The following is a 13,012-nucleotide window of genomic DNA, read 5'->3' as shown; positions in this document are numbered from 1 at the left end:
CTGCCGCTGACCAGCTCTGTCACCTCAGAAACTCAGCTGGGAAAAGTAACCTTACATTGAAAGGAATTCATTAATTCTGTTCCCTGATTACACAATTACATGGATCCACACATGTGATAAAATGTCACAGGCTTACACAGAACTACACAGACCCAGTATACCAGTGCAAATTTCCTGATTTTTTTTTTTTAACTATTATACTTTCTTTTTTTAAGATGTAACCAATGGGGAAAATGAAGTAGAAAGGATAGAGGACCACTCTGCACTACCTATGCAACTTTCTGTGGCTCTGTAACTACTTCAAAAGAAAAAGAAAAAACACGTTCACAGGTTAACATTAGGGGAAACCAGGTATAGGATATATAGACAGGAGCTCTCTGTATTACCTTTGCAACTTTTCTGTAAACCTAAACTCCTCTAAAATTAAAAGATTTAAAAAAGAGAGAGAGAGGACCTGAGGCTTTCGCTGACAGATTGGATGTGGGACAGAGGAGAATGTCAGGGGTCACAGCTCCTGTTAGGCTTTAGACTGAACACCCGGTGAGCATCGGCGTCAGTCAACGGTTGGGCCACTGAGAAGCGTGCGAGTTCAGGCCGTGAAATCAAGAACCCTTCTAACACTCCCTTTCTATGCCTCGGTGGACATCTGAGATGAAGGTACAGATACAGAAGTTATCTGGTATTTTTCATTTCTATTTTTGTAAAAACTTATTCTAGGAGGGAAGGAAGGGAAAGAGGGAGGAAGAAAGGGGGGGAAGGGTGGAGGGGGGGTAATTAAGAAGAAGCTGGAAGTTTTACATTTGCTCCTTGGGAAGATGCTAAATTGCCCACTTATTGTTCTATTACTGTGCATCTCAAAAGCAGATGTCTTTCCAGCTCTACCAGTACATGTAGTCTTTGGCAGGAAAAGCAGTGCCAAAGCCAATGCTTTCAACAGCATCTTAGAATTATTATTTTCAGATCCAAAGCAAGAGAAAAATGCACATAAGCACAACTGACTCTATTAATATGCATGATAAAATTAGTGTTATAACACATTTCTCTCATCCAAGCAACAAACATACATAATGGGAATGAAATTTCAACGATCTTAAATCTAGAAGCTTTTCTCATCATCATGATTGTAACCTCTTTTCCCCCAAATTTCACATTTTTAATCTTCATGAGCATTTGATTTTTGTAGGAACATAAACCCACAGGGGAGAAACGACAGGTGTCACGAATCCCCCAAGGGCGCCGTGGAATAAAGGAGAGAGCGCCTGAACGTGGGAGTGAGCAGACTTAGGCTCCAATCCTGGTTCTGCCTCCTGCGGACCTTGTGACCTTGTGACCTTGAACTACTGGCTTAACTCCACAAGCCTCAGTTCCCTCAACAGTAAAACAGAGACAAGATTTATTTGCAGGGTTGTCATGCAGACTGGGAATGACAAAGCCAGGATTTGAACCCCGGCAGCCAGGTTCTAGAACCTGTGCTTTTGGTACCTAGCAGACAAGCAACAGACGAAGCTATTAGTAAGGACTTTAGTTCTGTAAGGGATATCAGAGTCGCAGCACATGACCTGGGACTAGAACGCCAGCACCCATGCTACAGCCCTTTAGCCGGATCTCCCGGTGGGGCACTGGAGAGGTCGTGTAGGGTGACAAGCGCGAGAACATGGGCAGGACCCCCTAGCTCTTACTGTGCTTCCATCCTCACAGTCGAGGGAAAGGACCATGGGTTAGACAGAAGAGAGTCTCTTGAACAAAGGAAGAGATGTTGTGGCCAGATGGGCTGCCATCTGGTATGGTGGCCATAACTAAGAAAGACAGCTGATGGTTTAGTGGCAGGGGTCAAGTTACTTTTGGCAAATACCTTTTCTGCATTGTGGATGAGGACAAAATCAGTTGCTTATTAAATCCACTGATAACCAAAAGATGAAGGGAATATACTGCATCAAATGATGATGATCCCAAAACCAATGAGAACTTTGGCAGCACTAATAAAGGTATGGTCTCCAGAACCAGGGAGGTGATGGTCTCCCTCTATCCCACACTAGTCAGACCCCACCTGCAGTAACATCTCCAGTTTAAGCCCTTAGACCTGAAAGGAATAAACCAGAGCACACACAAAGGAGGGTGAGAAGATGCTAAAAAGAGCCCTGGCTGGGTAGCTCCGTTGGGTAGAGCAACATCCCGATACACCAAGGTTGCAGGTCCCATCCCTGGTCAAGGCACATACAAGAAGCAACCAATGAATGTGTAAATAAGTGGAACAACAAATCAATGTGTGTGTGTGTGTGTGTGTGTGTGTCTGTCTCTCTCTCTCTGTCTCTCTCTCTCTGAAATCAAGAAATAAAAAATTTTTTTAAAGGTGATAAAAAGAGGCCAAATGAGAAGGGTTAAAAGAAGTAAGAACGATCGGCATAAGAGAAGTCTCAGAGGGCACAGCGGCTGGTCTGTGCAACACCCAACCTGTTACTTAAACGGCCAAGTTTTAGGTTTCTAGACCTAAACTCACACCCACTCCCAGCCCACCTTTGCTGACCAACTCCTTCCAGACTTCACTGAAATATCACCTTCTTTGATGTTCTCCCAATTCCCTCAGGCAGAGAAAGTTGTCCCAAGCATCTGCCACACACCCCTCCTCTCCGGTCAGGTGTCTGCAGAGGCTCCACCAGGTGGCTTCGTAACTCATCTGCCTGTAGGACTGACTCCCTGACTGGACTGCTGGGTCTCCAAGGGCACAACCTGGGTCCTTCCCACCTCCATCCTCCCTGCTTCTGTCGCAGGGCTTGGCAGAGAAGGAACTCCTAGTACAGGTTTAAGGACTGTGTGTAGGGGTGAAGGACGAGATGAGATGCGTGGGGAAAGCGCTGTGAAGGCAGAAACTGTTCAACCCATGGAAGACTCTCTCCAATCAGAAGTGCCTCCCGGAGTACTACACTCGGGCCGAGAAGGAGGCTCCAGCAGCACTTCTCGGGGTGCTGCGGGGCCTCCCCCAGGGTGCGAGTCTGGACGAGGCCACGCACGCTGCGTGCTCTCTCTCTGCCCTCCACCCTTCTGTGTGGCCCAGGTGTGTGGTGTAATTTCTAAGTCTTTTAAATAATAAGCCTGTATCTTTCTGAAGTTTCCTGATGGTTGCTGCTGACGGGTGTCTTGCAATTGTCGTAAGGGCCGCAGGGGCTGGTCCAGCCACAACACTGGTTATTAGAGACACAACGCCCATCATTTGAAGAATTCCTTCTAACCAGAACTCAACATGCTGCCTCTTCCTCAGACTTTGGGAGCAGCTATGTCGCTGCTCTGCAAGAAGTGAGAGTGCAAACGCCTGCAGGTGAATCCCCACTAACAGACACCTAAAGGTTTTTTTTTAAAGAGCAACTATCTTCTGGGTGCAAAGTTTCAGTTATGCACAATAAGTAAGTTCTGAAAATACTATACAACATAGCACCTAGAGCAAACATTGTACTAGGTACTGACAAATTGCTAGAAGGGTACATCTCATGTGAAGAGTTCCTACCACATACACATACTCAAATAACAACAATAATAATAAAGGGGACAGGAGGAAACTTTGGGAGGGGGTGGAGAGTTTATGGCCTTGATGGAGGTGATGGTTTCACAGGTGTATACTTATCCGCACATGCACAGACGTGTATACATTAAATATGTACAGCTTTTTACATGTCAAAAGTCATACTTCCATAAAATGGTTAATTAGGAAAAATTACTGTCTTCCATGTAGGGTCATTTGGACTGGAACAGAATCTCCTCATTCAGTCACAATTATCTAAATGACACCTATATGCCAGGCATGAGGCCAGGTCAGCTCACAGCTGTTCTTCAAATGTCTAAGGGATGAGAAGGGATGAGTGAAATGTCCCTGAACTCTTACCCGGTGTTCATTGATCAGAAGGTCACGAGCAGCGTTGAATATCAGCGTGTGGAGGTGCTTTGAATAAAACACCAAGGTGTAGTCATAGTCAAAGCCATAGATCTCGATGTCCGAGAGGCTCATCTCATTGTTTGAGAAAATGGCATCCGGATTCAGCAAGTTGTTCATAATTGAAGGAACCAATTCTAGAGGTAAAGGAAGAAAATACATTACACCGTGTGATAAATAAGGGTTAGTAGGATTTCCAAGAAAATGAGCGAACCAAAGTGCAAGAGTAACCTGTTTTACCATGAACAGAGTACGCTGAGTGACAGAAGCCAGTCTCAAAGGACTGCATGTGTAAGATCCCATTCATACGAAATGTCTAGAACAGGCAAACCCATACAGACAGAGAAGAGAGTAGTGGTTGCCTAGGACGGTGGGGTGGGGAGAAGCAGAGCGATGGTAATCGGTACAGAATGTCTTTTTGGGGTGATAAAAATGTTCTAAAATGGATTACGGTGACAGTTGAAGAGCTGTTGTGAATATCCTAGAAAACCTGAATGGGAGACGTTAAGTAGATGAATTGCAGGGTATGTAAATAATATCTTGATGAAACTGTTATTGAAAAAGATTATTAGCTTCAACATCATAAAAAGATTTGTTTATAAAATTACACAAGTCAGTTACAGATTTGAGAAAATAAACAGATAATTAAATTTAAATATCACATCATCACCCACAAAAAAATATACTATTAATATTTCATGTGTTTGTCGCCAAAATTGTTTTAAGTTGACACAGCTGACCTCACACTATGTATAGTTTCACAGGGAGTCAGTGAAGAGGAAGAACCTCATGATGTAGCACTTTGTGACAGGAACAAAAACCATCCTATTTTGCTAAAAGGGTACGTAGCAGCATTCTTTCACTTTTTATGAGGTTTGTGCACCAGAATTTACTTGAAACAGCTCATAAGCAGACAAATGCTGAAGGCAGGTATCTTTCTGGAGATAGGTACAAAAACACAACATGTGGACAAACACTGAACTGTCCACATCTTCCTACTAAATGGAATTGTATGTATTCTACTACTTTTTGTTACTAAGGACAACCTGCTGGGTCCCTTACAATAGCTAATACTGATTAAGCACTTACCATGTACTGCACGCTGTCGTAAGCACTTGTATCACTTCATGTAATCCACACGAGGCAAATACTCTTATCCCACTTACATATGAGGACACCAGAGTCACACAGAAGTTATGTAATCTGCTGAAGGACATACACCAACTAAATGGCAGAGCTGAGCTTTGAACCTGGGAAGGCTAGCTCCAGAATCTATGCTTTTGGCTCCCTTCCCCAGGATTATGGGAATGAACAAGCATTGGAAAATGGTGCTTTTTCTAAAAATAAAACAGACTCACTCCTTCACAATTTCGGTGCTTTAGAGTCTACAGTGCTTCCCCTTTCCCTTCGGCTCACTTCTTTCTGACTAGGAATGGCCCACGTTATCCACCTGTGTTCTAATGGCCACCTGAAACACTCAAAAGGTACTAATCTAACAGGGTGACAGCTCCGATCAGGGGCCAGTCCCAGGCGCAATTCTGAACACTTCAGAAGGCCCCCTACAGCTTCACAGCTTGGAACCCTTTGAAAATCTAACATGCCCTGACTGGTGTGGCTCAGTTGGTTGGAGCATCGTCCCATAACCAAAAGGTTGTGGGTTGAGTTCCCAGTCAGGGCACAGACCTGGGCTGTGAATTCGATCCTGATCCCGGTGTGTACAATCCCTGGTCTGTGTGTGTGTACAGGAAGCAACCAATCGCTGCTTCTCTCTTGCGTCGATGTTCTTCTCTCTCCCCTCCTCTCATTCTAAAAGCAATTAAAAAATGTCCTCAGGTGGTAATAAAAAAATAATTTTTAAAAAAAGGAAAAAAACTAACAGATGCTATAGGATCCTCTCCCCAGAAAAATAGAGATTTTGCAGAAAATTTCAGGGAGATGACCCCTGAATCCTATTATAGTCTCCAGTTAAGTTGCCATATTACCCAGCCTTCAAACCAAGCCTTTACATTCCCACACAGAATTTCCAGGCTACTGAAGGCGAGTAAATGAATGAATGAATAGAGTGAATGAATTTCCCATTGACAGTCTAGATATGGCCAACTCTACTGAAAACCCAAATAGTCAAGATTCACTAATTCCATTCTTCATTGATTTTGACAAAGAAACTAATTAGACAATAACCTTGGCTTTTATTTTTTTGGCCACTAAAACCAAACTGAGTACAGGACACATCAACATTTTAAGAAACGTGAAGGCAAACAGTTGACAAGAACTAGTCCTGAGGAAGAGAAAAGCCGGTAGTCCCGAGCTCATTGGCATCTAACACCGAGACCTTCTGGCCTCACATAATCAGTGGGCCATCACAGATGATGCTATTTTCTGAATGCGACCATACGATGAAGTACGTGAAGCAGGATCACTTACAGAGTACCTGAAAGCTCTTCCACAAATAAACTTTCCAAGAGGAGTTCTGACAGCCTGTTTAAATAAGAAGTTTATATTTAGAAAGGGCATTGGCACTGAACTCTCCCTCCCTTTCTACTACCTGAGAAGAGTATGTGAAGCTCTCAAAGAAACGCTACCATGATGGAAAATCGTTAATAGCCAGCACATCTCCGAAAGCTGCCCAGGAATTTGTCCCCACTGAACGGAAAGCCTGAGGTGTATTAATCACATGAACATCATCACCAGAACACTTGGATGTTTGTCATCACTCAAAATAAACAGAAGAACATCAGAAGCTTAAAAGGGATCTCACCATGCCCTGCAACCACTTCAAAAAAGTGCTAAGAATAAAACAAATACTTACAAGGCAAAAGAAAAGAATGGCAATCACTCGCACAGAGGGTGAGTAGACTAAACTGTAGGCTCTAAAATATAAACGGAACGGCCCTTGACTAGTCAGTTATGCGCTTTCCCTAAGCGGAAAAAGAGTGCGGATGAATTTAGAAAGTGAATTCCTTTTGCACCTAATGTATGGTGACAGCAAACAAATTGTGCAAAAATGTAGAGAGACAGCTCTGTGTCTGGCCAGAGCCCAGTCCCAATGCAGCCACTGTGAGCTGGAAACTGAGTGCCTTTCGGGGGACCATGTTGAAGAGGGGACACCCACTGGCATACTTGGTAGCTTCTGGTCTTTCATCTGCTAATCCCACGGAGCCCTGGGAAATGCGATAAACTACCTATAGCAAAACATGTAAGCTTTGGGGTGGATTTGTTTACTCATTTTTCTTGTGGTAAAAATATGCCTAACATAAAATTTATCATCTTAACCATTTTTAAATATATGGTTCAGATATTAAGTTCATTCATATTTTTGTGCGACCATCAGCACATCTCTCTCTCCCGAATTCTTTTCATCTTGCAAAACTGAAACTCCATACCTGTTAAACCATAACTCCCACTTCCCCCATCCCCAGCCCCTGGTAACCACTATTCTACTTTCTATGAACTTGACTGTTTTGGGTACCTCGTAAAAGAGGAAACATTATGCTATCTTTTTTGTTTCTGGCTTATTTTATTTAGCATAATGTTTTTCAAGGCTAATCTGCAGCTTAGCATGTGTCAGGATTTCTTCCCTTTTGAAGGCAGAATAATACTCCATTGTATGGATATACCACATTTTGTTTGTCTACTCCTCCACCGAGGGACACCGGGTTACTCCTACCTCTTGGCTACTGTGAATAATGCTGCTATACACATGGATGTGCAGGCGTCTCTTTGAGCCGCTGCCTTCACTTCTTTATAGTAGATACCCAGAGGTGGAATTGCTGGATCATATAGTAATTTTATTTTTCATTTTCTTAGGAACCACCATACTGTTCCATAGCCACTGTACCATTCTCTGTTTTGATTTTTTTAAGACCACTACAAAAGAATTCCTTCCTTGCCTAAATTTCATCTTTACTACTGACAGAGAATGTGAATAAAGTCGTAACTTAGGTACAGAAGTCCAGGCATTTCCCACCGAGTCAAGGAAACATTTTAAACTGTGTAAAGATCCAAGTCTGGGAAATACAATTTTTGCCAAGTACTTCGTGCCTTTCAATGTTCAGAAATGCTAAATGACTGTCCCTTAATAAAGGCCTCATGCCCAATGGAGCAGTGTGTGGGGACAGTGCCAAGTACATACCCATGGCCTGAGTTGTGTCAAGAAATATTCCTACTCTCCTCAGAAAGGCAGCATCACGCAACTGTTCCTCAGCCCCTGGGGATACAGCACTGGGGATACATTACTTGCTCGCCGCATTATCCCGGCATGAGACAGGAGGGGCTGAAGGGGTGGACCTGACAAGGCGAGGTCTTCCAGGCCGCCCTTGATAAGCAATGGCTGTGGGCACTGCTTGCCTGTGCTCACCCAGCGTGGCTGCGTCCTCTGACACTAATGTTCATCACTCATCCAGGCACACGGGGAGGGCCGCAATCTTCCCTCCACTCCTCACGCGGGCTCTGGCCAGCTCTGGCTGAAAGACTGTGGGCAGAAGTGACAAGTGTCACTTCCAGGCCACAGCACACTCCCTTCTCCTACTGGGCCGATCACAGAAACACGTGCTACGGAGACACAAGACAAAAAAAGATGGGAAGGCTAAGCCACCACCTGGAGGGCAAGTGTCCCGGGATAGACTTTGCATGAGTGAGAAATAAACTTTGGTGACAGCTGTCTGCAGTAAGCCACTGAGATGTTGGTATTGCTTGTCACCACAGCAAAACCTAGTCTAACCAGACTGATATACCTCCTACTCCTCTAATATACAGAATTTCTTCAGGGAACTTCCCTCCCCAACATTCAGACTTGTCTTTCGGTGAGGTTCCTGACTTCAGGAGAGCATGTGACCAGGCCTGGCCGAACAGAGCCCCTCAATTCCCTCACCAACACAGATCCGTTTGGGGCAGGCACAGGACCCCTCAAGCCAATCATCATCACACTTTCCCTGCAGCCAAAGTGAACCCAGGAGTCCATTCAGGAAAGTTTCTGGATTTGTAGAGGAATTGCAAGGAACAGGAACTGTTCTTCCAAACTTGGACCTAAGAGGATATGAATCTAGAGATGTGAGAAGCCACTACTAGGAACCTGAAAAAGAGGCCAACAGGAAGAGAGCAAGGTCAAGAGAAAGAAGCAATCCAATGACATCATCTGAACTTGGATCAAGTCATGCTTTAAGCTAGTACTACCTCTGGATTTTTCAATTACACAAGCCCGTACTATTTCTTCTTTTTATTTTTTTTTGTGTGTGTTTAAATTCAGTTTGAGTTGAGTTTTCTATTACTTTCAACTGAAGGAGTCCCAAGCAAAAGTTCATTTCAAGGATATTCTGCCACTCAAAATTCTTACTGCCTACAAATTTTAGGTTTTTAACCTGGTATCAAAGGCATTCCCCATTTACAATTTAATCCATCTTTCCAATCTTAAATTCTTCTTCATGTGCCCTTTTTCAACAAGATGGGTAATTTCTTATTCAGTGCTCTCCAGAATATACTGCAGTTGAGCTCTGACTTGAATTAAACTCACTTGGAATATTCTGTCTCTTTGTCTAACAAAATGAATACTTAGCTATAAGGAAAGAATGTCAAATAAGATTTTCCTTCACACTATATTGCAAAGCAAATACCATGTGAATCAAAGAGTTAAATTTTTAAAATATTTAAAAGGTTAAATAATATATAGTTTACTATTCAGTTCATCTCTAACTAGAATATAACTTTCCAAACGTAAAAGCAATACAATAAATCACCAGAGAAAAATATTGACAGATTTACAACATATAATTTTAAACATCTGTGTCCAAAAATGTTAAAAACAATTTGGGATGAAGGGGTCTATTCGACAAAGAAATTAAAAGACAAACAGCAAAGGACTAATATCCTTAATATTAAAAAATCCATACCAATCTGTTAACAAGAACAAGACTCCAAGAGTATAAAGATAAAGGATATATATATCTCACAAGGCAGGAAATTAAACGACTAATACATATAACTGTCCAACCATTCTGATCATTAAAAAAGCAAACTAAAACAGCAGTTGCTCTCCCCTAAGGCAGAATTATAAGTGGTATTAGTGTCCTTATTTTGTTTACTTTCTTTTTTTTTAATAAGCATGTGTTGCTTGGCTAAGAGATACAAGTACCATGCCATTTTCCTCCGATCAGACCACAGCGGTGTTTTGGTCGCTAATAGTGTTATTGGTATGTGTTGTTTTGTGGGTTTTTCTATTCTTGTTTTGTTTTTAATGATAGAACATAAAGTTGGTGCTGGGCCTGGGCAGCCTCACTCCTTGCTGTTTAAGAGAATAAATTAGTTTGCGCTTTCTGGAAAGCAGGTTGGAAATAACTACCAGGAGTCTCTCAAAAATATTCATACACTTTGATCGAGTAATTCTCCTTCTAGGAACCCATGTTACGGAAATACTCAAAGATGTGAATAAAGATTTATATACAGAGACCTGGCTACAGTGATATTGATAAAGCAAAACCTGGGAGAAAACAGGCTTCATTTGAAGGCCCAAACATACATGTCAAATATTTGAACTTGGGAAGAAAACATGCTTACAAGAATATGATCAAATAGAAAAGCTGAAATGCATAGGAAAATCCTTGAAGTTCAAGTTCTACTAAGGCAAACCAAAATCCCAGAGACATTAAGGTGACATTTTTCATTAATTAAATATTATTAAGATTAATTAATTAAATTAGGGATTTTCTCTTTGCTATGTGCCCTAGACTTCAAATTGGTCTCCCAGGGGGAAAAAAAGGATATACAGATCTGAAGAAGAAAAGAAAGGGAAGGGGAAAAAGGGAGAAAGAGACAACTTTTTTCCTAGAGCACAACAAATAGGGAAGCCTCCGTTTACCCCATAAAGCACCACCCAGCCTTCCGCGAATCTTCCCAGGGCTCAGCGCACAGACCAGTCGTCCAGTGGCTAATTACCCTGTGCAAGGGCTATCTGTCAGGCGCCATAGGAAGCAACATACTTGGGCCTCACTTAATGGGAGGCCCTGCTTAATATCCCCACTTCACAGAGAAGGAAAATTAAGAAGAGACAAGATTAACAGTTCAAGGTCACATTTCTTTGTAGTATTTTTCTATGTTCCCACATCAGCAAAAATTACAGCAGACTTAAACTACTTGTTTTTCTCTCATTTGACCAAATCTCAACATCTTATTGTACTTTATCATACCCATGTTTTATGTATATTCATAAATATTCTATTTTATGAATTAGTTCCTATTTACTAAAGATGGCTTCAAATTCCCTTTTAAAAGTCCACATGTAGATTGAAAACAAGATTTCAAAATTTCTCTTAAAAGTATGTATTGAAAATATATGGAAAAAAGCATAGGGATTTTGGTCCCTATGGTGAAGTAGTATCTACATTATCCTGTTTCTGTGGCAACTAAACTCAAGGTTCTACGTCCAAATTTGAAACCTTTAAACTTCTCACCTGTCATTGCCAAGGAAAAGACAACCCACTTGAGGTTATGTTCGCTTAGCCAACTTCACACATTACAACTTCCTTCTGTCTGGCGAAGGCCAGAAAGTTTTCTTACCAACACTTGCCTCAAAAATGTGAATTTCTTCCAATGCAACTGATGTGTTAGAGAGGAGTCTGACTCTAACACAAGTTTCATATTTATGTTTAGAATGTTATGTTTCCTGCCAACCATGTTAGTTGGTATAGTTGTGTCCATTTAATATCCTTTCCACTAATAATTAATTACATATAGTAAGGAAGATTAAGACAAGTAGAAACTGTGACTTGAGATACGGACAATTCCTACGAGCGTGCTACTATTAGACCTTAGAGATTTAAATACTACTGTTCTTAGCCAGACACTGTTTTCTCTAGTATTTCCAGTAACCATGCCATTGTAAATCACTTTTACTTCTGCAATAGTCCAATAATGGGTGTCAAGATGTCCAAGGCTTCCATTTCACTATGATGGTCAACATCTGTGGTGCTATCTGCCCAGCACACCCTAACCCTTAGTTAAGAAATGACCCTTCCCCACCTCTAAAAACACAAATTCTGGGCTCTCCCAGACCCTGCCCCGCCCCTCCCTCCCCAGTTCTCGGTCCAGAGTAGACCACATGACTCATGCTGGACCGTACCTGGGGCCCCACCTCCTGGGTACTGCCTTAACCCAGGCTAGACCAGAGCCCATCCCTTATTTTTGTGTCTGTCTTTCCTTTATTAGTTTATGGAGGTGCCAATGATGTAGAACAAATCACACATTGTGTATAAAGAGGTTTGACATATGTATACACTGGCGAAGCCATCATCCCCATAAAGATAATGAGCATATTCAGCATCCACAAACATTTCCTTGCACCCCTTTGAACTCTACCCCTCCCTCTCTCTTGCACCTCTACTTATCCCCAGGCAACTGTTCACTTGATCAGATTTGTTTGCATTTTCTAGGATTCTATATCAATGAAGTCATACAGTATGTAGTATTTTGGTAAGCTGGTTTCCCCACTTACTCAACTCTCAGGAATTTTTTCAGCAAGCACTTACTGTACACCTACTATGTGTCAGACACTATATGGGGCGCTGTGCAGGGACTATAAATAAAAATAAGAATAAAGCACAACATATAGTGAGCAACATCACAGGCAGTGAAAGAGACCAAGAAATGGCACTCTGCCAGGAGGAGAAAAAGGGAACTTAACACAGGGTGGGGTGTGCCCCGCCCCCCACACCCAGGAAGCCGCAATTCACAAGCAATTTTTATTGCATTTACCTACAAAAAAGCTTTCCTTTTCTTCACTAGTTTAGATATGTTGCATCATCTCCAGCGGAAATCAATCCATGACAAATAAAATTACTCATCTGAATAACTAATAACATATGACATTTATACTACTCCCACGAAAAGTTAAAATTATATCCCTTATTACTCTGTAATATCTGTAATTTTGACTGCTGTGTAGAAATCTGTCATGCTTCCCAAAGTTCCAAAAATCAAACTATATGCAACTACACTTGAAGTAAAATTATATATAGTAATTAATGGTTTAATGACAACCTAATCTTAGTATTAGTCACTTAATTTAAAAAAAACAAAAACAAACTTAACTACTCAAAAGAA

At 41.8% G+C, this 13,012-nt stretch overlaps 1 protein-coding gene across 1 annotated transcript in view; it reads right to left on the bottom strand.

Moving 5' to 3' along the window:
* The window catches only part of NT5DC3 (5'-nucleotidase domain containing 3), a 49,593-nt gene that overhangs the window by 30,600 nt on the left and 5,981 nt on the right, over nt 1–13,012 (bottom strand). Inside the window, exon 2 of the mRNA XM_054574616.1 lies at nt 3,875–4,059. Coding sequence (XP_054430591.1) covers nt 3,875–4,059 — 185 coding nt within the window. The remainder of the gene's footprint in view (nt 1–3,874; nt 4,060–13,012) is intronic.

The sequence above is a fragment of the Pteronotus mesoamericanus genome, unplaced genomic scaffold (assembly GCF_021234165.1).
Source record: "Pteronotus mesoamericanus isolate MK-2021 breed Mesoamerican mustached bat unplaced genomic scaffold, CSHL_Meso_final contig_263, whole genome shotgun sequence".
In the NCBI taxonomy this organism is placed as follows: domain Eukaryota; kingdom Metazoa; phylum Chordata; class Mammalia; order Chiroptera; family Mormoopidae; genus Pteronotus; species Pteronotus mesoamericanus.
This window is presented reverse-complemented; position numbering and strand designations above follow the sequence as displayed.